This window comes from Anas platyrhynchos, chromosome 8 (genome assembly GCF_047663525.1).
Source record: "Anas platyrhynchos isolate ZD024472 breed Pekin duck chromosome 8, IASCAAS_PekinDuck_T2T, whole genome shotgun sequence".
NCBI lineage: Eukaryota > Metazoa > Chordata > Aves > Anseriformes > Anatidae > Anas > Anas platyrhynchos.
The window spans coordinates 29,604,845-29,630,811 of NC_092594.1; the positions used below are offsets into that span (position 1 = coordinate 29,604,845).

The following is a 25,967-nucleotide window of genomic DNA, read 5'->3' on the forward strand; positions in this document are numbered from 1 at the left end:
ACTGAGGGCAGCAGCTCGCAGGGCGCCTCGCAGGGGGGTATTTTATGGGGTGCATTGTGTGGGGGCATTTTATGGGGTCATTTATGGGGGTATTTTATAGGGTGTCTTGTATGGGGGCACTTTTTGGGGTGCGTCCCCCACCAGGCGCGTCCCAGGAAGCTCAGCCCATCACTCAAGTGCTTTGAGACCACAGAAGGCACCAGGCTCCTGGGATAAGGGGATGGGGGTGCAGGGCAGAGAGGGGGTGGCGCTGAGCACCCCACCCTCCCCATTGCCGTCCCATGCCCCGAGGAGAGGCAGGGCACGGCCTTTGGGATGGGGGCAGCGGGGCAGGGCGCACCCCCCCAACAAAGGACATGCAGCACGTCCACATCCCCATCACTTCATGGGGACACCCAGGCTGGAGGTGGCAGTTGGTGGCCCCCAACCCCTGCGCCCATATTCAAGGGGGGGGATGGGACACGCAGCCCCCACACCCCCCATACTCTCCACACCACAGCCACGAGCACAACCCCGTGTTTTTATTACACAAAATATCTCCACAGCTCGGGGGAGTCGACGGCCACCTCCAGGCCCGCGGGCTCGTCGGTGTCGGTATCAATGGACATGCAGTTGTACACGGCGTAGCGCAGCAGCTCCTCGCAGGCCTGGGCCCTGCAGGCAAGACACCAGGTTATGGGGTTATATCGGGGACAGGCACCAGACCCCCCCCAAACGTCCCCACAGAAGGCAGGACGAGCGTCCCAGTCCCCGGCTGCACTCACGAGGAGTAGTTGGGCAGGTACAAGGTGCAGGAGCACGTGGAGGCTTGGGGCATCACGTCCAGCTGCTCCGTTCTTGGAGGAAGAAAGGAGAAAAGGGTCAGGCCCTGCGCCACGGGGACACGGCCGGGCAGGATGCCGAGACTCACCCCGACCTGTCTGGGTAAACGAGGATCTGCACCGGGAGGCGGCTGCGGCCCGTCACGAACTTGAGGAAGCGGCTGAGGTCCTCTGGGGAAGGACAGGGGACAGGTTTGGGGTCACCCCCAGGCGGGATGCTGCGAGGGGAAGGGACATCCCGGCCTGGCGGTGAGGAGCGGGGAAGGCACGGGGCCGCTCACCGCTGGTGAAGTTGCTGAGCGCCTCCAAGAAGATCCGGATGCGGGGGTCGTCGGAGTTCAAGTCCTCAAACGTGACTGCAGCGAGGAGCAAACGCCTCGTTAGGGGCTCCCAGCAAAGGGAATTCACGCGGGGTGCCCCGTGCAAAGGGCGGCCGCTCGCCCCCGCTGCTCAGCATGGGGCAGGGTGCGTGCAGCCTCACACCATCCCTGGCACTTACTGAACGCCTTCACGTTGTCCACTGTCAGCTCGGGGTTCCCACAAACCTTCCTCTCCAGCTGCTGCCAGGTGAGCAGGTCCAGCACGGCCTGCGGCACCACGCGGAGCAGCCCAGCCCGCAGAGCTGCCACCTGAGGGGCACCACGTTACCGTGCAGCCCCTCACCCACCATCACAGACCCACACCAGCCACGGGACAGCCAGAGGGCCCGGCCCAGGGTCTCCTTGCAGCCTCACGGGCTGGGGACACGGCGTTACCTGCTCCTTGCTCTCCTCCAGCCGAGCCCTCTGCACCAGGCGGATGAAGTCCTTGCGGTCCTCGTAGCGCACCACGGTGCTGCTGCCGTTGGGGATCAGCTCCACCAGGCGCTGGTCGCTCCGCACCGTGGTGTAGGTCAGCTCTCTGCCAAACATGAAGTCGAAGGCCTCCCTGTCCACCCCCTCCAGCACTTCCAGCAGCTTCACCTGCCACCCAAAGGGACAACGCGGTCACGGCAGAGCCGGAGCAGCTGTGGGAGCCCACGGCACGGCCCCGGCAGCGCTCACCAGCTCTGCATCCACAGCAGCAAAGTCCTTGCTCCAGATGACCTCCTCCCCTGCCAGCTGCTTCCACACCAGGCCGGGCAGAGACAGGGCCTGCAGAGGCAGAGGAGATGTGTCCTCCCCACAGCCCTCCTGCACCCGTTGCCAGACAGGGACTGGTGGCATGGGTTTGACCATGCTCACTAGAATCTCCTTGCTCCTCAGGGCTGCTCCCATCAGCTGCCCGATCCACTCGTACTTGGCGAAGTCCTTGCAGGAGGGGTTGGGGACGTACATGTCCCTGGCGTCACTGCTGCTGTTACCCTGCAGAAAGGAGAAAGAGAAGTGAGGCGGCCGCTGGGACCGGCTCAGCCCAGCCTCTCCTGCCAGCCTCCCCTCTCCATCCTCCACAGCCTTTCCTGCCCTGCACAACCCTCCCAGGAGTGCTCCATCACCTGGACCCAAGCACAGACCCCATTAAATGGCCCTACAAGCATTAAAACAGGACACCCTAAAATATTGTGGCCAAGGGATGAGCCCTCAGGCAGTACTGGTCTCTGTTATCCCCCCACACAGCCTTCTGCAGAGGGGGTCTCTCAGCCTGCAGGACCCCACCAAGCCCAAATTCAACTGCACCAACCCCTGCCCAGAGCCCGCTGGGTATGGGGTGTCCCCAGGGTGCCAGACCTGGTTGGGTGTGCGCACGAAGAAGGGCAGGGGCACGGGGACGTCACCCGAGCTGGGACACAGCTCCTCCGAGATATCCGACAGGCTGTCCCGAAAACCACCGCCTGCATGCAAGGGGGGCAGAGGCTGCTTGGTGTGGGACAACGGGGCTGCAGGATCCCCCCACCCGACCTCAGGGGGGTGCAGGGACCCCCAAGCTGCCCTGGAGAGGGCTGGGAGAGCTCTCACCGTTGTCGACGATGCCCTCCATGGTGAAGTCGCACTCCCACCACTGGATGTAGTTTCGGGGCCATCTGTGGGGACACGACAACCCCGTGGCAAAGCCCCTCTTGCAGCACTTGCACTCCCTTTCGGGGAGGTGATGCCCCAAAAGGCAAAGCTGAAAACCCACCTGTAGTCCAAGGGCTCCTTGATCTTCTCGGAGTGCGCCAGGCTTTCGTACACCTGCGGGAGAGCACCAGGAGGGAAGGGGACTGAGATGCAGCGAGGCCGAGCGGTGCCGACGTGGCAAACGCCCGGCCGGGTGCCACCGTACCTGGGTGAAGACGGTGTTCTTGCCGCTGGGGTCCAGCTGCGGGTGGGCACGGTGGGCGCGGGCCAGCTGCCGGTTGATGTAGAGCTTGGGCATGGAGGCAGGCGGGCTGCTCTCCGAGCTCTGCAGGCACTGCGCGATGAGGGCAGAGCCCTGCTCGGACAGCAGCAGGAACGGCTTCATGCTCTGGCAGGGGATGTGCAGTTAGAGGCCTGATCCTGCTCCAATTTCCCTTTTTCATCTCCCTCTCTTTCCCCATTGTGGCAGGGGATGCTCAGCTCCTCCGTCCCTTGCACCACAGGGCTGTCCACCCCAGCTCCAGGGGGAACGCGGGGACAACGGGGACGTGCTGCAGCCCCTGGGCACCCAGCCCAGCCCGCAACAACCAGCGAACGCTCACCCTGAGCACATTGAAGGTGCCGATGCTCTCCTCGGAGATGGGGATCAGGTACCACAGGACGCTGTCCAGGAGCTGGACGAACCTGGGGAGCGTTAGGAGCAGGGTGAGGATGCCACGTGGGGTTCCCCCTCCCAAAACAAAGCCTGCTGCTGGCACTGCGCCCCCCTGGCACTGACAGAAGCCGTGCTTAGACAGGGAGCCCCAATCTCCAGTTGATGCCACACACGGGAAAGGAGCTGGAGGATGTTAAGAGGGGTGTCACCCCTGCTGGAGGCCAGGACACCGTCCTTCCCTGTCCCTGTCCCCGTGCCGTACCTCTGGATGAGCACAGCCCGCCGGTACAGCACGTCTGCGTCCATCCCCTCCAGGAGGGGGTAGCGCACCAGCCGCTCCGGCTGGAACATGTCCGCGTTGAGGTTCAGCTCCCACTCCCAGAAGGACTTGATCTTAATCCCTCGCAGGCGGACGTCGCACCCTTGGTCTGCCAAGAAAACACCGAGACGCTGCCGGTGCGGCTCGGCGAGGAGCCCCCAGCAACTGCAGCAGCCCCACTGAGCTCCTTGCTCAGCTTCTCCTCCGACAGGCCCCCGAAAGCAGCCGGTGCGGCAGGGAAAGCCGGGGTGGCTCCTGTAGGGGCTGCAGAATTAGGGTCAGGCAGGGCTGGCGGCCCCGATCCCGCAGCACAGGCTCACCCCGGCACTCCAGGATGCGGATCTCCAGCACCGGCAGGTGGGTCTTCATGTCGCGGAGGATGCAGACGTCCTGGAAGCTGTTCCTGCAGGCAGCACAAGCAGGGGCTGTTGGCAGGGCCGTGGGGCACGGCACCAGCAAGAGCCAGGCTGGGTCCCTGCCCAGGACATGCCCCCACCCAAGCGCAAAGCCCCCGCGCCTCACCGGGGCTGAGGCAGGAGGGGATCAAGCGAAGAAGAGCGGCCGCCCACAGCACAGAGACGTCCTGAAGGAGGTGGAAGCTGCGTCCAGAGAAGAGCCAGGAAAGAGCCCAAAGTCAGCGAGGACAAAGCGAAGCAGAAAGGTGAGATGGCTGCGAGCACATCGCTGCTCCCGGGGGTCCTGCAGGAGCCCCTGCAAGAAGCTGCCCTGGCACAAATGTTCAGGCAGAGCTGGCCACACCAACGGGAGCTCTCCTGCGCGAGGGCGGTGTGTTTTCAGGGAGGCAGAGATTTGGGGAGATGAGTGGTTTGGCACAGGATTCACTTGTGCTTCCACAGCCTTTGCCTCAAAGACCGATGGGCGCGCAGGGAAACAACTGCGGCTGCACAGACACAGCGTGGAGACGTCTCCTGCCATCAGGAGAGGGACCTCGGTGGTCTCACAAGTTGTTCTTCAAAGACAATTCAGCCAAAAAAGGCAAGTTTGGGGAAGGTGGAGGTAGATCTTTGTGCTTCTGCATAAATCCCCAGCACCCGGTGCTGCATGCAGGCTGGCAGCCTCAAGAAGGGTGCTCCAGAGCCAGGAAGGGTGCAGGGAAGACGGAGGGGCGATGCACCGCAGGACAGCTCAGCAGAGATGCTCAGAAAGAAGCCAGCGGTGGTGCCGTGCCCCAGAAGTGAGGATGAGGAAGAGGAGGAGAGACCCCAAAGTCACCAGCCGGGAGGAAGCACGCCACAGGTTAGCTGCTGCAGCCCAGGCGAGGATCAGAAGCAGAGACGAAGGCGCTTGGCTGGCACACGGAGTTTGGCCCAAGCCTGACCCAGGCTGCTCCTCTCTCGTTACTCACTCGTTAATTAAGACGGTTCTCAAATGCTGCAGGTTGTTTGGTGTCCCACCATATACGGCCACCTTCCTGGGGATGTAGGAGTGGATCTGCACAGCCAGCGTCAGCCACAGCTTCCTGGGGACGAGAAGAGTACAGGGCAGCGATGCCCTCCCCTCACCAGCTGCCCGGGCACGGCAATGCCCCAGAGATGTCCCCGGGCTGGGGACAGGGCTGTGTCCTCCCGGGGCTCAGACCTCAACCCAGAGCTCTAGGCCACAGCTGAGGGAACGCTGCATTTAAGAGGAAGACAGCGCTTTGCCCCACACAGCCACCACCAGGGAGGGGACGCCCCGCGGTCTCACTTGACGATGGCGCCTTTCTTCATGTTGAGCCGCACCCAGTGCTCCCCGACAGTGCCGTTGCTCTCCCAGAAGGTCTCTGCCTGGTTGTCTGTCAGGTGGCAAGCTTTGTAGCCCTCCTGGAAAAGTGTGGTGGGCAGAGAGGGGAAGCTGAGCATCCTTGGGCATGCCACGGCCCCCCCAGGATGGATCCCCTGGGGCCAGAACTGGGTCAGCCCCACGCTTTGCTGGGCTGCAGGCGGCTCCTGCCCAGAGCAAGCTGGACACAGCCACTGTCCCCTTGAGGGCTGGTGGTACCCCAAAAACACAACGGGGTTTGCCTGCGTAGATCCGACTCTTGAAGGCTTCACTAAAGCAGCAAAGCCGACCCCTACCCTTGTCCCCTGTGGAGGTGACAGCCACCTCCACCGCCACCGCCACCTGCAGCTGTGGGGTGCCCGCGCACCTTGTGCCGCAGATTTGGGGGCAGGGAGGAGCTACGCACCGCCTGCGAGGAGACCTCCACGCTGTAGATGTGCTCCTTGATGCAGTCCCTGCTCTGCAGGCTCCTCTCGCTGTGGTCGTACAGGAAGCGGCCCAGCTCCATGTCGTGCTCATAGCTCCAGGAGGGGGGCACCGACCTAAGGGGGGCTGCGTGTTAATGGGACGGGGGGACCCGCCTGCACCCCAAACCCACCCATTTACCACGTGCAGCTCAGGGCAGCCCCAGCATCCCGCTGCCAGCACGTGAGATGGCCGCTCGCAGGTTTTATCTCTACCACCACCAGGCATTTATGGCCACCCCAGCCCGTTAGGAACGGTGCCACGCTCCGACAGTCCCCGGAGCAAAGGCCGTCTCTGCCTGAATGGCATCGAGAGGCAGCGATGCAGAAGGCACCAGGCTGCAGCCATCCTCCCCGCTGCTGGTGGATCACCCACCCCTCCGGGCGCTGCGGTACTGCTCCAGGAGACGTGCTCCTACCGAAATTTCCGCACCGCAGCCTCGTCCTGCTCGGGGGGTCTGGGCTTCTCGCCAAGCCGCATGGAGTACGTCAGGTCCACCACTTGTTCCCAGCTGGAGAGGTGTTGATGGAGGGGTGGCATGAAGGAAAGGAAGGGTCAGTGCTTGCTGTGCCCGAGGGACTCCTGCCTTGGAGCATTGGGGGGGACAGGAGAATCCCAGGTGCAAGTCAAACACGAGCCTCTCATCACAGCAACGCATCTACAGCATCGCTCAGCCCAACCCCGGGTGCCTCAGAAACACCCTGGCATTATGTTTGTCCTCCATGAGCGTGGCCACAAGCACGCATAGCTGGCCTATGAGGTGGCAACGTCCCGCAGGCAAGTGGCCTGGGAGGGTAACGGGATGGCAGGGATGTGTCTGGAGGAGCTGTGCTGGACGTGCCCAAGGGGTTTGGGACGGTCGGGTCGCGCTTCGATGGGTACCTGGCTGCGGGTTTGTAATCCACGCCGAACGTCTGGTGCTGCCACTGGATCTTCTCGGCGGCCTCCACCGGCACCAACTTATCTCCTCCTTCCCCAAACCTCCGCGCCAGCAGCCAGCCCTCATCCAGCTCCTGGCTGCAGCGGCACTCCTCCAGGTGCTCCTGCGAGCACGGCTCCGCTCACCGGGGGCGCACGGAGCGCGCCCCTTCCCCGAACCCAAACCGGCGACCACCGGCAAGAGAACACCGCAGAGGGGCCCCGCTGCGCTCCCCGTTACCTTGCTGAGCTTCACCCAGAGCCCGGCGCCGTTGCAGTACTCCTCGCCGGTGGCTCGGAGGCAGCCGCCCTTGCGCACCTCGATGGTGGCCCGCGCCGCCCGCTTGCCGCCCCGCGCCGGCCCCGGGCTGTCCCAGACGCTGAGCAGGCTGCGGGCGGCGGCGGCGGCGGTGGCGGCGGCGGGGTCCTTGCAGATCTTGTACTGCACCTCCCGGGGCACGTAGCACAGCGCGGCGGGCAGCGCCCGGGCGCGGCGGAAGCACTCGCTGCACTGCAGCAGGAACCGCAGCCGGCCCAGCACCTGGTGCGGAGCCTCCCCGCCCGCACGCATCGCGCTGCGGACACCGGGATGCCCCCGCGGTGCTGCTGCCGGTGCCGAGGAGCCCCCTCCCTTTCCAAGCCCGTTCCCCGGTTCCCCTTCCCGGTGCCGCTTCCCCCCCGGCTCCGCCTCCGGCCGCGCCCGGCTCCGCGGGGCCGCCCCGGGGCTGCCGCCTCCGCCCCGGCTCCGCGCTGCGCTCCCGGAGGGTCCCCGGGGTCCTGTCCCTTTTCAGGTCCCCGCGAGCACACGGTGGTGGCTACGGCCAGGGAAAAGCAGGAGCTGGGGATGTGCTGCTGCCCCGGGAGGCTCGCAGAAGATGGGGAGGCTCCGAGCACCCGGCACCCGCTGGGGATGGGGAGATGCCCCCTGCCCCGGAGCAGCTTTAAGCCAGGTGCCCACGGAGCACCTGGACAAGCAGCAGCACCCACGCAGCCCCTCGCAATGACAGTGCGTCACATCTGTCACATAACGCGGTGAGAGCAACTCAGCTCCACCCCACGCTACCTGGCTTGCCCTGGGTTGGGCCCAGAGATAGGCATTGCGGGAGCAGGAGCAGCAAAAAGGGAGGCTGGCACAGCTCAAAGGTCCTCACGCCTCTCCTGTGCTTGCGAGCTCTGGCAGCGGGGCATAGTCCAGCTCCATCCCTGCCTGCAGAGGCACAATGCAGCCCCAGAGACCAGCTGGCACCCAGGCACTGATACCGAACAGGAGCTTCCCTTAGGGCCAGGCTCTTCTCCCCCCAGGGCCAATTTCTGCTTCACTTCCAGCTGCCTCCCCTGACATCCGTCTCCAGCGCTGCTTAACGTGGCAGAAACATGCAGAAGCCCCAGCCCCAGCAGAAAAATTGTCAGAAACAGCAGGAGTTAATAGTTAGTTCGCTTTATTTTAGAGCCTACGTGAGGTAGGGGCAGACAGATCCTGCCAAACTATTTATAACTTGTCATACTCCAGGGTATTAGTGGAATAACAAGAAGAGCTAGTCTACACGTGCGTATTCATCACCTGAAGCTAGTCTATGACAACAACAAGCTGAAAGCAGGGGGGGGAGAGAGAGAAAGAACGGTTACTCCGAGCCGCCACAGCACAAATCCTTCCCCCAGCCCTTCCCTGCACACCCCTAAAACCAGCAGCCCTGGCACCAGCTGCTGTCACCTCTTCTCAGCTCTGCCTCAACCCCAGCTCTGAGGTGTCAGCACCCTTCTCAGGGCAGCACTGGCTTGAAAATCCATCTCGACCTACTTGAAACTCGGCAACGGAGTGAGGACATGCAGCCTCTGAGTCCTGCTCCCAGCGCTACCCAGGAGGGCTCCCTCGTCCTGGCCACACACAGCAGGAGTCCCTGGTGTCAAACACGGTAGCAGACAGCTATTACCCACAGCTTAAGAGATCAAAGAAGGAGGAGGGTAAGCCAGGACTGAAATAACACCTAAATTTGCCTCCTGACATTGGCCAGAAGAGGGCCAGGCTGACCTTTTCTGCAATTTGCTGGGCTGTCACAGCGGAAATTTTATTTGTGATTGGCTTTAAAACACCACCTACAAGGCTGGGGAGGACAGCCAGGTGAGTCACCAGCTCCCTGTTCCTTGCTAACCTTTGCACATTTTTTTTTTTTTTTGGGGAATCCTTACTCAGCAGCCACGTTTGTCCTCTGACCTCACTGCAGGGATTGGCTCTTCCTACAAGCGGAAGGACTTTCACAGGTCTCTACAGCACAGCATAACATGGCAACAACTGCTGTTGTCATTCCCCGACACGTTGCCATAACACACAGCCTGTCCGTCCTCACAGATGATGTCAGCTCACCCTCTGCCTCTGGAGGAGGTGACCAGAGCTATTTTATCCATCTTCTCTGTGCTGCCCATCAACCACCTGTCTGTCTGTCCCCTGCCCTGCAGTAAAGCACCCGAAAGGAGCCCATTCGTCCTCCTATTTCTGTAGTTGCCTCAATAAGTGACCTGAGCTTCTGCTCTTCTTCCTTAAAGTCAAATGAGCAAAGCTGGAGAAAGCAGGATCGATTCCAACCTGTTGGTGGCCAGAAACGATGCCCATTTAAATCCCATCTTACCCTGCTGCTTGATGCTGAAGTGGCACTCCTGACCCAAGGCCAAGCCAGCAGGTCAGAGCCCTTTCACCAGCTCACTCCCGACCTTTTAAAACAAACACCCTACAGGCACAAGAGCAGAGAGGTCTCACACCCAGGCCCTGCTCCTGTACGCACCGCTTGCTGAAATCAGCCACAACGTCACAGGCTCAATTCTGAGATAAGCAGTATTTGCAGAAAACCTCCTCCAGCAGACTGGGCTTAACACCCACCATGTCATATGGAAGGCCCTGCTGCAGGAAATGGCTGCCAAAAAAAACAAAACCCAACAACTTCCCTGCTCACTCCACTTCCTACTCCTTCCACTTACTGCAGGGCAGGAGACCTCAGCCTGTGCTCTCTGCTGATCCTACACTCCTTTCGGTACGGCCCCTCAACAGGTCTGGGAATACGGCAGTTTCCAAGGAAAGCGGTGAAGGGAAGGACTTCATTTACAACTGGAGGCAAGTTCTGGATGACGGAAGCCTTCAAGAGAGCAAGGAAAGGCAGGAAGTGTTAAAACGAGATAAACCTTAATTCACAGCATGAGCCAGTGAAGCCGGAGACAGTGACTCAGTGGCTGCTACCAGCGATGGTCCAACAGACCACGTGGGCTGGAGATGCAGCTGGGGTATAAAAGCAGACTGACATTGGGAGCTCACAGTGCCAGGCAGTGACTAATCCTGCTCAGGGCTGGAAAGTTCCAGAAACATTCCCAATAGTCTTGAAGCTGTAAAGCTTTTGTTGCCCGCTCCTGGGTCATACACTGATGTGCTAGCACATCAAGGAGCTCCAACCTCTGACACCCACAGCCTCTCCTCTCCCCTGGGGCAAACCTTTCCCTGCCCACCTCCACCTCCCTCCCCGGGGCAGAGAGGAGCCCGCTGCTGCCTTGCCTGCTCCTACCCTCGCTGTCTGGGCGGAGAGCTTGGCCCTGCCTGCACATCTCCATGAGAACCGTAACAGATTAATTGTAACACAGGCTTTTAGGGGAAAACCGCAGCTCAAAGAGCCTGGGAGAACAGCTGCTAGGCTACCAGCATGCCCTGGGCAGAATGCAGAACCAGAAGCTTACAGAGCAGGAGGGAGCAGATAATTCCCACCTCCCGAAGGGGAGCAGCTTCCCCAGCAGTTGCTGCTGTGCAAGGAACCACGGGTGGCCACAGGAACGGGGATTCTGTGGGATGTAACAGCACGGGAGTCCTTTCCCGACAGCACCCAGTCGTGCTGTGAAGGTCTGTCGTGACACCTGGTGGTCAGAGGCACCCCTGCAGCACCTGTCACCAGCCTGCTCCATTTCTCCCTAAGCTTAGATGAATCATCACGTTTCCATGACCTCACACAAAGCAGGAACAAGGCAAAGGAATGTGGTCAGGACACTCAGACTAGGGCAGCGAGCTTCTCTGCACACCCCCCGTGGTCTCAGCAGCAGCTCCCAGTTCTTTGTCCTGCACTGTAAGCTGCTGTGCAGCTTCGGGGCCCTACCCACTTCTCTTTGGAGCAGAGCACAGCCTGGAAAGAGTGAGAGTAAATTATGGGGCTGCAACGGGGACGCTAGGAGAAGAAACTCATTGCAGAAGTCTACCAGACCTTTTTTGATGTGTGAGGGCTGGGAACAAGGTTTCATGACTACAGCCACACTTACACTCCCAGCTAGCTCCCACCCTGCTGAAGTTCCAAACCTCTGTGTCCAAAGCAGTGCTGGTTCCCACTGCAGGGAGCCGGGCTTCACACCTACACGTTTATTATATACACATCCTGCGGGGACAAGGCGGCTCTTCCCACCGCATGGTTTTGTCAAGGGATTGTCCGTGCTTCTTGGTCAGGCTGCAACATCACTCTTCCCACGGACTCATATCCGTGTCAATGGCCACGCAGTTATAGGCCGCGTAGCGTAACTTCTCTTCGCATACCTTGGCTCTAGGGATGGTAGGAGGGGAAAAAAAAAAAAAGACAAGTAATTGCCACTGCTACATCTGCCAGCTGAGCTGAAAGATGGGGGCTATGCTTGAAGACCTGCTCACAGATTAAATCACAGCAGCCACAAGATGCAGTTTGGGGAACATTCGTGTGGCAAAGCAATAGGAGTGCTGTAGGTCAGCATCAAGACTAAGAGCCCAGACAGAATATCCCAGAAGCAGGGAAGCAACAAAACTTACGTGGCATAGTTGGGCAAGAAGAGGGTACTGGAGCAGGTGGATGACTCTGGCAACGCGTCTGTCGTTTCAGAGCTTGGGGAAGGTGACAAACTGGTCAGAACCAACAAACCAACGAAGCAGGAAAGAGCAGACCACAGATCCCTTTGATCTGTTAGTCTCACAGTCTACAAAAAAAAAATAAAAAAATACTTACCCCAGTTTGTCTGGATAGATGTAGATCCGTGCTGGAAGGCGGCTTCTGCCAGTGACAAATCTGAGGAAGCGGCTACGATCCTCTGTGAAGGGAGAGCAAAGGCATCAGCAGGTTCCAGGGAGGTGTGAGATCAAGTACAGCCACTTCCAGGTATCCCCAGTGCTACTGAGCTGTTCCCTTGGCCCAACAGCTTGCTCTATTTGGTTCCCACCTGCTCCCCAGGCAGCAGTGAGGGTGGTTTCACTCTCCCAGTTCCCACCAGCATGCAGGGGTAGATGTGCAGGGGCAGAACAAGTCACTCACCATTGGTGAAGTTGTTGAGCGCTTCCCAGAAGTACTGAACACGGGTGTCCAGTGGCTCAAAGTCCTCAAACCGGGCTGGCAAAAAGGATACAGAAAAGGATTTTATTAGAGATTCCAGCTCCTCTTGGATAAATAAGAGCAGGGCCTCCCTTGCTCAGCCACGGGTCCTCTACAAGCACAGGAAAAACTCTGAGGTACTTGCAGGGTGTGAGCACAAAGATCCAGGGTGCAAGGAGCACACGTACTCAGGCTTCCCCCACAAAACACATCCAGATCCACGTCTCAGATCCCCAGAAGCTCAGATACTGGCATCCCATAGATGTCCCACCTCTCCTCTGAAGCCCAGCATGGGGACTGGGGAATCCCTGCCCCTGTCAGCATCCAGCTAGGGGCAAAAAGTGGCCCACATTCTTACCGTAATAAAAGCTAATATCTGCCTCCCGCACCTCTCCCTGTCCCAGCATGGATAAAATGTTTTCAGGGAAAGAATTTTCAGCAGAGCCCTTTGCTTACTGAGCTTCTTCAGGGCATCAACTGTGACTTCAGGGTCTCCACAGATTTTCTTTTCCAGCTCCTGCCAGGTGAGGAGGTCAAGAACAGCTTGGGGCACCACCTTCAGCAGCCCAGCCTGCATGGCCATGATCTGGAAAGGAGACAAGGCAGGTGAGCAGCACGTCGTGCCTGCTGTTCTGCCTCCGGGTTGAACCCCGAGACCGCTGCACTGAAGCCATGTGACTGCTCAGCAAATGCTCCAAGGCACCTAGAAAGGGGAACAGGATCCCACGGAGATGCACTCCAGTTCAATCAGGAAGCCTGAATCATAGCTGGGAATAAAATCCCACGTCTCTCACGCTGCCACAAGTCACCACCAAGGACTTCCTGCTATTACACTAATGAACACGGAGACATTAACCATGACGCACTCCATCAGACGCAGACTGGAAAGGATGTCTCTGGGAATCAATGGCAATTTAAGCTATGGGGCAGCATTACCTGCTCCTTGCTCTCCTCCAGCCGAGCCTTCTGCACCAGGCGGATGAACTCCTTGCGGTCCTCGTAGCGCACCACAGTGCTGCTGCCGTTGGGGATCAGCTCCACCATGCGCTGGTCACTCAGCACCGTCGTGTAGGTCAGCTCATTCCCAAATTTGAACTCAAAGGTGTCTTTGTCCATCACTTCCATCACCTCCAGGAGCTTCACCTGCCCAGGTGAGTGCTTGTTAGAGAGATGCCCAGCGGGCAGGGGTGTGTCTGAGCCCCCATCTCCTCCCTTCCCAGACAAGGGCTGCAGTGACTGAGAGCAGCACAGCACGGGATATGCTGACCTGCAGCTGCACTTGCTGTTTAGCAGCCCCTGGGGCACTGCGTGCTGGAAGCAATAGTCAGCACAACTACATCTTTGTATTAGCTGAGGGATGTATTAAATGCTAATGGTGCTCTTTTTGCACATTTTTTTTTTTTTAACACATCTTTGGAAGAGGCAAGTACAACATGGGGGCAGGGAAGCAAATCTGCCTTGCTGAGCATTACAAGGAATAGCACAGGCACAGCCCCCCAGCCCCTCTCACCAGCACAGAGTCGACAGCAGGGAAGTCTTTGCTCCAGCTGACCTCCTCCCCTGTTAATTGTTTCCATACAAAGCCGGGAAGAGCCAGGACCTGAAGGAGAACAATAATTTTGCTGAGTCTGTGAGAAAGGAGGTGTCCCCAGAGATGGAGATGGGGCTCAACCACAAAGGAGGTTCCTCACTCCCTCTGTCCTCATGCAAGGCTCATCAGGTACCTCGGCCTACTCAGAAGTTAGCAGAGACCAGACACCCTCCCCCAGGCTCCCAGCAGCATCCCCCAAACCTCAGACTGTGAGCTCCCCTAATACTTCAAACCCAAATCCTGACAAACACCTTTTTCCCCAGTGTGTGACAGGGCCTGCCTGCGCTCCTGTTGAACAGGCTGCAGAAGATGACTAACAATCCCCTTTGTGGCAAACCTCCATGCACAGACAGGGTTGAAGACTCACCAGAAACTCCTTGCCCCTCAGAGCTGCTCCCATGATCTGCCCAATCCATTCATACTTCGCGAAGTCTTTACAGGAGGGGTTGGGGACATACATGTCCCTAGCTTCTCCAGTGCTGTTGCCCTGCAGGAGCAAGAGTCAAAACTCCGAGTCACAATCTCAGCCCAGCACGAAGCAACACAAAGTTTTTGTAGTGACCCTGGGGATTTCTCACAGTGGAAGAGGGCTAAACCCCTCCCAACATCCTCGGCAATATTCCTAGCTAGAGAAGCATCCAGGCACTTATCAACTTATCCTAAAACTAAACGTCACAAAGCAACTGTCTAGCCCTTCAAGGTTCAGGATGAAAGGCTTTTGCCTAGCGAAGACAGGTGCATCCCAGGCACGTGAGGGGCCAGCACTGCACTAGGCACTGCCTCAAGTACCCCAACCCACAGCACCTGGTTGGACGTGCGCACGAAGAAGGGCAGGGGCACAGGAGTGTCTGCTGAGCTGGGGCACAGCTCCTCTGACATGTCCGCCAAGCTGTCCCGAAAACCGCCACCTGCAATCCCAAAAGAATGGCATTTTTAGTGATGGCAACTCCTCGCGTGCTGATTCTCAGATCTATGAAGCAAAGATGAGGAATTCTGGTTCAACCTGGCCCACAGCTGAGCAGGAGGCTCCTGCCACAGCCTTGCAGCACCAGAGGAAATAAGATAATAGAATTAACATCTCCGGTCTGGCCTAAGAAGGATAGCCAGAGTGTCTGGCTACCGACACTGGCACTGTCAAAGTTGCTGCTAACGACTAACAGAGGCCTGATACCTGTGCCAGCACAGCACTCCTTACCCAGCACATTGCAGGGAACAGCAGGACAAGGTGGCCTGCCTGCCTTCTCTCCTCCAGCAGCAGTAATGCTGGAAGTTAATGAGAATCCTCACAGCAACAGGCACCCCACAAACCCCCAGTGCTGCCCCAGAGGAGCCCCTTCCCCCTGCAGCCCCTACCTTGGTCAATGATGCCCTCTGCGATGAATTTGCACTCCCACCACTGGTCGTAACGCAGCGGCCACCTGTGGAGAACCAGGCACTGCCTGAGCTCAGCCCCTGGGTGCTCAGTGCACCCAGACCCCAGGAGAGGCTGGAGAGGCAGCAGGGACACCAGGGAGCTGTGGCAGACCTGCCTGGGCTTAACAGGACAAAACCTCGATCTCCAGAGTCAGCTGCATCCTCAGCAGGGAGGAAACATCTTGGGGAACAGGCCCTGACCCCATGGCTGAGCTGGCTCCCGCCCTAGCAAACCCTCTCCAGAGCGCAGGACACAAAGGTGCTTCCCAAACACCCTGCTGTGACAGAGGACCCAGACGCTGCTCACCTGTAATCTAGAGGCTTTTCAAACTTGTCAGAGGGCTTCAGGCCTTCATATACCTGCAAGAGAGAAGATCGAGGCTGGTATCCCCTTTCCAGGAGAACCGGTGTCAAGTGAAGGCTGGAAATTGGAAGGAATCTGGTTTGTGTCAAGACCCTAAATACTGACTGAAGCTGATCCCTAACTGGTCTGGGAGCACAACCACTGCTTGGAGCTTTCTAGTCTCAGAGGTACATCAAACACAAAGTCTAGTACAGAGCAAAGACTTCAGCTCACACCTCCCAGATCCCTCCCAGAAGATATTCCTGGACCCTCAGCAATACGTAACCGCAGAGTCTAGGAGTCACATGAAGAAGCCTTGAAGTCACCAGGCTACTCCAGCTCCCAAGCTGCCCCCTCCACCCACCTCCACGTGGTTCATTTTGGTTTTAGGGTGCTCTGCTCAGAGCAGCAGGGACTTCTCCAGGAGGAGCAGTACCTGGGTGAAGACAGCGTTCTTGCAGCTGGGGTCCAGGGCAGGGTTGTCTCGGTGCTCCATAGCCAGGCGTCGGTTAATGTAGAGGCGTGGCATGAAGTTGGGCTTGCTCGTCTCTGAATCCTTCAGACACTGGGTAATGAGAGCCGTGCGCCTCTTGGACAGCAACAGGAACTGCTTGATATGCTGCCAATGGGGAAGTTCAAAATGTCAGAGGTGCCCAGTGCCCAAAACATCACCTACTTCCTACTGAAGCCGCTGCACTGCCAGGTCTTCTCCCTCCCCAGCAGCTCTGCCTTCCACACACAGCCAGGTTCTCCTCGACAGCATTTGTTCCATCTGATCTACTGTCTCTGAAAGAATTTGCTTTCTGGCTTAATGGAGATACCAAGCTCAATCCTCTCTGCCATCAGCAGTCATCTGATACTCTCGCTCCAGCGCTGCTTGGACTCTCCCTCCCCAGAACATAAGTCTTACCATTCCTCCTATTTGTAATCAAACCAAGCTTTGCTAGACAAACAAGAATCCTCAAATGCTTTGGGCCTTAAGCTAAGCTGGCACAGGAACTGCAGTGCTCTCTAGCACTAGAGAGAGCTGTCTGGAAACGCACAGAATTGGCCTACCCTAGCACTGCCAGGCATATGCACTCTGGGAAAGGATGTGAGGAAAACAGACAACTGGAGGGACAAGCTGAGTCTTATGAGAAAGACACAAATCAAAGGCCAGAAAATAGTCCCTGGTAAGAAGCCTTGCCATTTGGACACAGCCAGCTCAATACTGCTGGCAGCAAATGCAGTACAGAGTGTCCTGGGCTGCAATCGCAGAGGGGATGTGTGCCCAGCTCACACACCCGGTTCTGCTATGGTCTGGGTCCTTTTGTGGATGCAGTGCTCTCACCCCAGAGTCCTGTTTTCATTCTACTTGTTACTGCATAGCTACACGTTTCCACACCAATGTTCTAGCAGGAAGCGAGTCTCTAAAACAATATCGCCTTTCAGAGCTTTAATGAATGGATCTCAGCCAGGTATTTCCCTCGAGCTGCTCTAAAGGCAACAAGGACTGACTGTCTCCCTTGCCGCAGCCCAAGTTCAGTCACCCTGCCAGGCTGAGGCCCCATAAGGCACAGAGGGAATCGCTCACCTTGAGTTTGCTGAACGTGCCAATAGTGTGATCCCAGGCTGGCACCAAGTGATGCAGGACGCTATCCAGGAGCTTGATGAACCTAAATCCCAAAGACAGAACTGCGACACCCCGGAGGGACAGGCGTCTGCGTAAGCCTATTCCAGGCCGGGCACTCCAGGCACAAGCAGAAAAGCAGCAACAGATCCACACGTAGCCCAGCTTGGCCTTTTAAATCACAGAGCCTTTGGTAACAAATACCCACTCCCTCAGCACCGCAGGGACCGTGCACTTCTCGCAAGGGACTCTGCATTCACCTGCTCCCTCTCCCTTTCCCCCCTCAGCACGGATATGCTGCACCTGCAACATGCAAGACGCTGAATTTGAGCTGCAGGATTCCTCTTCAAATGTAGGGAAGCTACCCCAGAAAACCCACTCTGTTCCCAAAAGCCTCTGCTATTTCCTCCAGGGTTCAGGATGCCTGTTTCAAGGGCAGACAGACAACTTTACAGCTTCTAGCCCTACCTGGGCTAGAGAGGGCACCAATCCCTGCAGACAGCACCCCACAGCGTGCCCCCTCCGTGCAGTACCTCTGAATGAGCACAGCCCTCCGGTACAGCAGGTCAGGGTCTGTCCCCTCCAGGCGTGGGTAGCGCACTAAATTGGCCAGCTGGAACATGTCGGCACTGAGCCCCAGGTCCCTCTGTCGGGAGGACTTGATTTTGATGCCCCGGAGGCGAACATCAATCCCATCATCTGCCAAAGGAAGACCACCAGATGATACGCGAAGCCCGTGAGAAAGCCCTCCAGCCACAGCAAGCCCATTGTGTGAGAGAGGTAAACAAAAGCACCAGGAACATGACCATCTTCATCAGCTCTGGGGCTAAGCACTGAGAGCCTGAAATACCTTTGTTCAGAAATATTATTTGTTTAGAAGAATAAAACCACCACCACCACCACAAGAATCAGAGGTAGGGAAAAACAGGCTGATAAACACACTCTTTATGCGTGTGGCCATAACACCCAGCCCTACCTCTGCACTCCACAATCCGGATCTCGATGACAGGCAGGTGCGTTGTCATGTCCTCAAGGACGCACACATCCCCAATGTAACTCCTGCAAGCACAGGACAGACGGAGGCTGCAGAGCTGTTCCCTTGTTCATCCTGCCAAAATCCGCTTGGCTGCTTGTACAGAAAGAGGGCTCGCATCCTTGAAATTGGAGGCTGAAGGAGAAACCCCAACCCAGTCACCTGGCTCCATCACTGCCACAACATGGTCCACACAAATGTCTGAACCTCCTGGTGCCCCAGGCCTAGGCAACGCGCTCCTGTCTGGCCCCACAAGACAGCACAGCTGCCTGAATTAACCCAGCAGCTATAGGGTTGCATTGGCACTTCTGTGCTAACCATCAAGGCCAGGCTTGCAGGAGCTGGGAACGGGGTTTCACGGTGCCTGCTGGACTGCGGAGATGCAGAATGCCTCTCCCAAGGCCCTGGGCCTCTAAAGCAAGGCTGGTGTTCGCATGACTGCTTATGGCTTGGGTGCCCAGTGCCTCAGGCCCCTGGAGGGGCCACGCTACGTTCCCCACCTCCATCCACTCACTCATCAATGCCGACATCATTCAGTTTCTTCAGATTGTCCCCCTCGCCCCCGTACACAGCGACCCGCTTGGGCATGAAGTTCTCATCCGTGGTGTCAACGGTCAGCAGGAGCTTCCTGCAAAAGGAAGCACAAAGTGAGAAGACAGCTCCGCATCTCAACACCCACCACTGCTCCCCCCTCATGGCCTGGTCACGCTGGTACCACGCACAGGCTGGGAACCTGCATACCGGTGACAATGCTGGCTTAGTGCCTTTCAAGCCCAGAGCCAGAGCAGGGGACGAGGGGCAGGGAGAGCAGGGCAACCACCTAAGAAAGTGATGGACTCATGCACAGAGCAGGGGCTGCAGTGCCTGCCCCAGCCCCGAGCCAGCACAGAGAGGAGAAATGCCTCACTTGACGATGGTGCCTTTCTTCATGTTGAGCCGCACCCAGTGCTGGCCCTGGGACCCGTCACTCTCCCAGTACGTGTCGGCATGGCTGTCGGTCAAACACGACACGTTGAAGTCTTCCTGAAAAAAGGTAGCGAACAGAAGGGAGGATCAGACAGGGGTAGGATTAACTTCCCCTGAGTGGCTACTTTTGTCATGAATCGTAGAGCCAGAGGGCTCGTTCCCATTTGCTGGGCTGTGGGCAGACACAAGCAGTACAGCACGGGAAGCTGGGGCTGCCTCGCCAACGTGCTCTGGAATCACATGCAGAGTGCAGAGTATGAAACTCTCCCTAAAACCAGCTTAGCAGCTAGTATTAGCATTTGCTTCTGGGATCACAGCTTGTACAGTTCCTCCAGAGGCCGCATTACACAACACACTGCGTGACACTCCCCTCTGGGACTCCGCCGTCCCTCCCATGTCCTCAAACACAGACCAGACCAACTCTGTTGCAGAACACCGTGCACGCTCCCTACCCCCATAATACAGCAGGGCTGATGCAGCTTTGCTCCTGTACCCCTCACACTACTCACCGTGTAGGATGAGACATCGATGCTGTCCACGTACTGCTTGACACTGCCCAAGTTCTCGTCCTCTTTCCCAATGTGATCGTACAAGAAATGCACCAGGTCTTCATCGCACTCGTAAGTCCATGTCGGGGGCACAAACCTACCAGGGCAGAGGGGTCAGCAGTCTGGAGACACAGGGACAGCAGGGCTGCACTGCCTCCTGCCAGGTGAATAGGTCAGGGAACGCAGGTCCACGTCCTGCTTGCTGTGGTCTCACCCTGCTTTCTGGCTCAGTGGTAGGAACTGTGCTGAGCCCTGCTCCCCATTGTTTTCCCACTGCCTGTTTTCCCCCCACTCCCCAGCTGTCAAGGGCTGAGCAGCCAGGGACAGACAGTGGCTTGCACCCACCCACAGTGAAACATCTCATACCGAAGTCTCTCTACTGCAGCCTCATCCTGCTCCATGGGCTTGGGTTTCGCTCCCAGGCGCAGGGAGTATGTCAGATCCACCACTTGCTCCCATCTGAAAGGAGATGGAAAACGAGTGAGAGAATCCCAAGGGAAAGGAGCAGGTGGTTGAGAAGTAGCTGGAAGGGGAAGACATGGATTTAAAGCCCCACCACACCCCTTCCTACACCATATCAGGTCTCATCAGATGCCATTTCTGTTCAGAGCATCTTTCCTTCTTCCAGTCCACACCCAGCTGTGTGGGTAACAAGCATTCTGACCAAGCAAAATTGGGTAACTCCGTAACTGGATTCCCTATTACCTCATTTTAATGCAAGAAGTGGCCAAGTGGGCTGGGGCTTTATAATCCAGAGCAGAAAGGGCTGAGGGACAAAACAACAAAATCTCAAGCAGCAGGACATAGGTGGACGAAAACCGCACTGCTCTCTTCCATGCAAGGAAAAGGAGACATCAAATGAAGACAGCAGGTTCAGATTATTAACAAGCTAAAGACGCTAAAATATAGAGACCTAAGGTTTGACGCCTCTCCAGCTCCTCACTGTGGGCAGCAAAATCTTGATTTCTTTTCTAAGTCAGGGTCTGCAGGGGGATTTTGACATTTCCTGCATGCTGCACCCTTCCAAGACGCCAGGAAAGCAAGATGCTGCACGTGTGCCTCTGAAGCAGCCCGGGGAGCCATGTCAGCTATCGTGACATGCAGAGAAGAGAGGATGTGAGCCACAGCTCCGTACCTGATCACAGGTTTGTAATCAACCCCGAACAGCTGCTGCTGCCTCTGGATCCTCTCCGTGGACTCGACCGGGACCAGCCTGTCCCCTCCTTCTGCGTGCTTGCACACCAGCACCCAGCCTTCCTCCAGCTCACAGCCACTCTTGTACTCTTCCAGCTGCTCCTGCATGGAAAAATACATATTGTGGGGATCTGCACGCCAAGATACCGCGAACCCCAAGGGATGGGGAATGCGTTGGGGGTTAAATAACACTCCTGAGCCTGCCCTGCTGCGAAACGCTGCCTGTGATGGGCCAGGCAGGGAGGGGGGGGGGACACAGAGGGGCCCCGCTGCGCTCCCCGTTACCTTGCTGAGCTTCACCCAGAGCCCGGCGCCGTTGCAGTACTCCTCGCCGGTGGCTCGGAGGCAGCCGCCCTTGCGCACCTCGATGGTGGCCCGCGCCGCCCGCTTGCCGCCCCGCGCCGGCCCCGGGCTGTCCCAGACGCTGAGCAGGCTGCGGGCGGCGGCGGCGGCGGTGGCGGCGGCGGGGTCCTTGCAGATCTTGTACTGCACCTCCCGGGGCACGTAGCACAGCGCGGCGGGCAGCGCCCGGGCGCGGCGGAAGCACTCGCTGCACTGCAGCAGGAACCGCAGCCGGCCCAGCACCTGGTGCGGAGCCTCCCCGCCCGCACGCATCGCGCTGCGGACACCGGAGAAACCGGGGAGGGGGACGGGGATGTGGGGGGGGGGGAGGGGGGCAAACCCCGCCCGCCGCCGGGGCAAGATGGCGGCCCCCGAGGGGAGGACGGAGGCAAGATGGCGGCGCCCGTGCGGTGTACGGAGGAGGCGGGGAGCGGGGCAAGATGGCGGCGTACGGATGGGGATAGGGCGGGGCAAGATGGCGGCGCTCGTGCCACAGGGGAGGGGGTGGTGCTAAGATGGCGGCGGCCCTGAGGCGGGGCGGGGGTGGGACAGCGCCGAGCGGGGCGGGCCGGGAAGCGGAGCAGGATGGAGGGCGGTGAGAGGCTCGTGTGAGTAGTGGGGACCCGCCGGGCTGACCCTGACACCGCGATGGGGCGCGGGAGGGGGTCACCGGTATGGCCCGGGGGTCCCTTGTGGGGGACACTGGTGCGAGCCCAGTGGGGAACTGGGGACACTGGTGTGTGGTGCTGGGATCCCGCACTGGGGTGGCACTGGGGTGGCGCTGGGGACACTGGGGACACTGATAAGGTGTTGGGTAGCCATGCGGATACTGCTGTGGCACTGGGGACACTGGTGTGGCACTGGAGACACTGGTGTGGCACGTTGGACAGTGCTGTGGCGCTGGGGTGATACGACCCTGGGGACACTGGTGTGGTACTGGGGACACTGGTGAGGTGTTGGTTGACCCTGGGGACAGTGCTGTGGCACTGGGGACAAATACTGTGGCACTGGGGACATCAGTATGGCACTGGGGTGCTGTGACCCTGAGGACATCCGTGTGGCACTGGGGAGGCTGATCCCGCCCTCGGGTGGCTCACTGGGGACACTGGAGTGGCCCTGGATCTGCATGGAGGTTTTGGGGATCTGTCCCTGTGTCCCCCACCCCTCACAGCAGTGAGGTCCTGCGGGGTCCCCATCCCACCCCATGTGTGTGCACACCGGGTTGCAGCTCCGGAGTGGTGACACCACTGGGAGGGTACTGGGGACATGTGGTGACCAGCTCTGTGGGCACCTGGAGCCCCAGGGACCCTGCCCCACGCCACCATCCCCGTGCTGCACGGTGCTGATAGGGGCTGGGGACAGCCAGCAGCAGGGCTGCCTGTCCCCCGGGCCCTGCTGGTCCCAAATCTCCCCAGGCGGGAGCAACTGCTGCCCCTGATAACGTAATCTCACGGACCCGGGGGTGGGCATCGCCTGTCCCCAGGGAGGGCCCCGCTGTCCCCCTCAAAGAGGCCCTGGGAGGTGACAAGGAGGGAGCATTTGTCACCATGGACCCAGCTGGGTGCAAACCCCTACCCTGCGGTCACCGGCCGGGGAGCAGGGACGAGCCGCCAGCCCTGCACCTGCAGCCCTAGGGGGCTGGCGGGGCATCCGGTCCCCGTTTTGGTGCTAACACCCCTCTGATTTTCCTTCTGCAGCCCCAAAGGCTTCCCCAAGCTGAAGAACGACACGTTCCTGCGTGCGGCGCGCGGCGAGGAGACGGAGCACACCCCGGTGTGGTGCATGCGGCAGGCAGGGCGCTACCTGCCCGGTGAGAGCCGGGTGCGGCGTGAGGGGTTGGGGGCGGTGATGGGTACAGCGTGCACCTCGTCACAGCTGCGGGTTTCTTGCAGAGTTTCGGGAGACCCGGGCTGCTCAGGATTTCTTTGCCACTTGCCGGAGCCCCAAGCTGTGCTGCGAGCTGACGCTACAGGTGAGCGTCCCCCGGGAAGGCTGTGTGTGTCCCCCATCCCCTCTGGAACGGGGATGGGGAGAAACCTTAGGTCAGGCCCTTACCTCCAGGTGGCCCCAGTAGGTTTCGCAGCCCAAATCTTAGCTCAGGGGTCCTTGGTTATCAGACAGGGACCCCACTGCCCTACGTGTGTGTCCCAGATCTTGTGCCAGCCCCTCGCTCATGCTGCCTCTTCCCCTCTGCTGTCTGCAGCCCCTCAGACGATTCCCCCTGGATGCTGCTATCATTTTCTCTGACATCTTGGTGGTGCCCCAGGTGAGAGCCGTGGCTGGTGGCTGGGAACAGGGCTGGGTTTGGGACTGTTATTCCATTCTCCCCCGTTCCCAGGCGCTGGGCATGGAGGTTGTCATGGTCCCTGGCAAAGGACCCACGTTCCCAGAGCCCCTGAAGGAGGTGGAGGACCTGCTCAAACTGCGGCAGAAGGTGGATGTGACCGCGGAGCTGGGTTACGTCTTCCAGGCCATCACGCTGACGCGGCACAGCCTGGAGGGCAAAGTGCCCCTCATTGGCTTCTCCGGGGCGCCTGTAAGTGAGGAGGCTCTGCAGGGTGGGGTTCCCTGCTCTTCCCTCTGGGGTGACTCTGGTCCTGGCACCCCCAGAGCTGCAGGGAGCCCTCCTACATGTGTAGGGGACATTAAATGCAGCGCTGCTGCTGCTGCTTAGCTGCTTTACCAGCCCCTCGCACGTTTTCTATCTTAGTCACCTCCTCACTCCGTCCTCTCCTTCCTGCAGTGGACGCTGATGTCCTACATGATCGAAGGGGGCGGCTCCACTACGATGTCCAAGGCCAAGAGCTGGCTCTACCGTCACCCCGAAGCCAGCCACCAACTGCTGCGGCTGCTGGCTGACGTTGTCACCGACTACCTGGTGGGGCAGGTGGCTGCTGGAGCGCAGGTACGGCCTGGGGCACAGGGACAGGTCGGGACAGGGACTGCAGAAAGGGTTTGGGGACCAAGGCACTGCACGGTGCCCGCAGCTCTCCCAGCTCAATGTATTTGCCAGGCGCTCCAACTGTTCGAGTCACACGCAGGCCACCTGGGCCCAGAGCAGTTCCAGGAGTTCGCCTTGCCGTACATCCGAGACATCGCCCGGGGGGTGAAGAGCAAGCTGAAAGCAGAGGCGCTGCCGCTGGTGCCCATGGTGAGTCAGAACGGCCTGAGGTGTCCCTGGTGTGAGAGCACAGCCGGGGAAGGGAGAGGAACCAGCACAAAGGGCTGCACCCATCCCGTGACAACCCCCACACCAGTCCCAGAGCAGGGACTCTGCTCTAGGAACCTGTCAGCCATATAGCAGTGCATCTGTGCCTGGCATCCTGCACTCCAGCTGTTGGGGGCTGACCCTTTTACTGCCATCTCCTTCCCCAGATCGTCTTTGCGAAGGACGCACACTACGCCCTGAGCGACCTGGCTCAAGCTGGCTACGAGGTGGTGGGTCTCGACTGGACCATCCGGCCCCAGGAAGCTCGGTAAGAGTCCAGCACAGCACCCGGGTGCCCACGCTGCACCCCAGAGCGGTTACCCTCACCACTTCGCCTGTCCTGGTGCCCTGCTGAATCCCAGGACTGGAAATTTTTGGTTCAGAGAAACCAGAGGTGGGGATAGCCAGGACCTGGTGCTCCATGGAGCTCACAGCAGCCAGGAGCTGCACTGAGGGGTCCTGTGTGCCCCCTGGTCGCTGCACCACACGCAGCACCTCACCTGCTTCCTTCTTACTGCAGTGCCCAGACAGGGAAAAACATCACCCTGCAAGGGAACCTGGACCCCTGTGCTCTGTACGCACCCAAGGTGAGCTGCAGGCCTCCAGCCTCAGTTTCCCCGTCTCACATCCCAGGCTGGATGTGGGACTGATGGGGATGGGGTGCCCTGGGCTGACACGTGGTTTCCCATCGTGTCTGCAGGAGAAAATTGGGGAGCTGGTGAAGAAGATGCTGGAAGGTTTCGGGACCCAACGCTACATTGCCAACCTGGGCCACGGCCTCTACCCCGACATGAACCCCGAGCACGTGGGTGCCTTTGTGGAGGCCGTGCACGCTCATTCCCGCCACATCAACAAGCACAGCTGAGCCCCGGGGCTTTAGGGACAGGACTGCACTGCGGGCACAGCCACCCTGAGCACGGTGTTGTCACGGGGCTCGCTCCGGGCTGGGATGCAGCATTAAACCAGCACCTTTCTGTGGCAGCTGCGTGGCTCTGGCTGTGGGGACAGGGATCTGCAGGAGTACGGAGGGCACCTCCTGGTACTAAGGATGCGTTCAGGCCTGCCAGGGAAGGGGTCCCCGAGGCTGGCAGCATCACAGACGAGGAGCTTGGGGCTCACACATGCCACCACTGTCCCAAGCTCAGCCTAAAGCCCTGCTCAGGTGAAAATGGGCAGCATGACACTGATCCAGGGTGTCCCAGAGTGGGTGGGAGACCCAGCAGGATTCACCCGGAGAACAGCACCCTCCAGGCACCAGCACCACCAGCACGCTGCTGCACTGGCTGGGACAGCAGCAGACACAGCACAGCCCTAGCACGGCCACCACCCTCCTACAGCCTCTCTGGGACTGTCCCACCGACCCTTCATTCTGC

General features: G+C 59.2%; 3 protein-coding genes across 6 annotated transcripts; 1 reads left to right on the top strand and 2 right to left on the bottom strand.

Annotated features, from left to right (window-relative positions):
• Positions 1–500: 500 nt before the first annotated feature.
• On the bottom strand, positions 501–8,019 carry HECTD3 (HECT domain E3 ubiquitin protein ligase 3). Its single transcript, XM_027463502.3, has 21 exons — positions 7,238–8,019; positions 6,961–7,121; positions 6,497–6,589; positions 6,020–6,155; positions 5,539–5,654; positions 5,198–5,311; positions 4,152–4,234; positions 3,775–3,940; positions 3,460–3,541; positions 3,063–3,245; positions 2,919–2,971; positions 2,756–2,820; positions 2,528–2,631; positions 2,045–2,164; positions 1,865–1,954; positions 1,577–1,783; positions 1,321–1,450; positions 1,103–1,177; positions 911–992; positions 765–836; positions 501–654 (listed from the first exon to the last, which is right to left on the bottom strand). Exons 1-21 carry the CDS (start codon positions 7,565–7,567, stop codon positions 525–527), a joined length of 2,592 nt encoding a protein of 863 aa, XP_027319303.3. The 5' UTR covers positions 7,568–8,019; the 3' UTR covers positions 501–524.
• Positions 8,020–8,418: 399 nt separating this feature from the next.
• On the bottom strand, positions 8,419–21,716 carry LOC101794555 (E3 ubiquitin-protein ligase HECTD3). Of its 2 annotated transcripts, XM_072041725.1 has the most exons (21): positions 21,330–21,715; positions 20,986–21,146; positions 20,217–20,309; positions 19,812–19,947; positions 19,244–19,359; positions 18,851–18,964; positions 18,280–18,362; positions 17,837–18,002; positions 17,268–17,349; positions 16,131–16,313; positions 15,659–15,711; positions 15,292–15,356; positions 14,743–14,846; positions 14,306–14,425; positions 13,858–13,947; positions 13,284–13,490; positions 12,804–12,933; positions 12,291–12,365; positions 11,988–12,069; positions 11,795–11,866; positions 8,419–11,555 (listed from the first exon to the last, which is right to left on the bottom strand). In XM_072041725.1, exons 1-21 carry the CDS (start codon positions 21,657–21,659, stop codon positions 11,471–11,473), a joined length of 2,547 nt encoding a protein of 848 aa, XP_071897826.1. In that variant the 5' UTR covers positions 21,660–21,715; the 3' UTR covers positions 8,419–11,470. The 2 variants fall into 2 exon arrangements, with proteins under 2 accessions (XP_071897826.1, XP_071897827.1); XM_072041726.1 differs by lacking the exons at positions 8,419–11,555; positions 11,988–12,069 and having other exon boundaries at positions 11,795–11,958; positions 21,330–21,716.
• UROD (uroporphyrinogen decarboxylase) lies at positions 20,628–25,575 on the top strand. 3 transcript variants are annotated; one of them, XM_072041731.1, is made up of 10 exons: positions 20,634–20,995; positions 23,084–23,196; positions 23,279–23,358; positions 23,590–23,652; positions 23,725–23,922; positions 24,130–24,291; positions 24,400–24,537; positions 24,762–24,862; positions 25,115–25,181; positions 25,295–25,575. In XM_072041731.1, exons 1-10 carry the CDS (start codon positions 20,949–20,951, stop codon positions 25,457–25,459), a joined length of 1,134 nt encoding a protein of 377 aa, XP_071897832.1. In that variant the 5' UTR covers positions 20,634–20,948; the 3' UTR covers positions 25,460–25,575. The 3 variants fall into 3 exon arrangements, with proteins under 3 accessions (XP_071897833.1, XP_071897832.1, XP_027319304.2); XM_027463503.3 differs by lacking the exon at positions 20,634–20,995 and adding an exon at positions 21,877–21,994; XM_072041732.1 differs by lacking the exon at positions 23,590–23,652 and having other exon boundaries at positions 20,628–20,995.
• The last annotated feature ends 392 nt before the right edge of the window (positions 25,576–25,967 follow it).

Bases quoted from the DNA above. Each gene is read 5' to 3' on its own strand.
- HECTD3 (XM_027463502.3), bottom strand. From the start codon at position 7,567: ATGCGTGCGGGCGGGGAGGCTCCGCACCAGGTGCTGGGCCGGCTGCGG. The intron at 6,590-6,960 runs GTACCCATCGAA...ACACCTCTCCAG, and splicing joins GATTACAAACCCGCAGCCAG to CTGGGAACAAGTGGTGGACC. The intron at 3,941-4,151 runs GTGAGCCTGTGC...TTTTCTTGGCAG, and splicing joins CCGCATCCTGGAGTGCCGGG to ACCAAGGGTGCGACGTCCGC.
- LOC101794555 (XM_072041725.1), bottom strand. From the start codon at position 21,659: ATGCGTGCGGGCGGGGAGGCTCCGCACCAGGTGCTGGGCCGGCTGCGG. The intron at 15,357-15,658 runs GTGAGCAGCGTC...GGTTCTCCACAG, and splicing joins GAAAAGCCTCTAGATTACAG to GTGGCCGCTGCGTTACGACC. The intron at 11,556-11,794 runs GTAAGTTTTGTT...TACCATCCCTAG, and splicing joins TTCTTGCCCAACTATGCCAC to AGCCAAGGTATGCGAAGAGA.
- UROD (XM_072041731.1), top strand. From the start codon at position 20,949: ATGCAGAGAAGAGAGGATGTGAGCCACAGCTCCGTACCTGATCACAG. The intron at 20,996-23,083 runs GTTTGTAATCAA...TTCCTTCTGCAG, and splicing joins AGCTCCGTACCTGATCACAG to CCCCAAAGGCTTCCCCAAGC. The intron at 25,182-25,294 runs GTGAGCTGCAGG...TCGTGTCTGCAG, and splicing joins GTGCTCTGTACGCACCCAAG to GAGAAAATTGGGGAGCTGGT.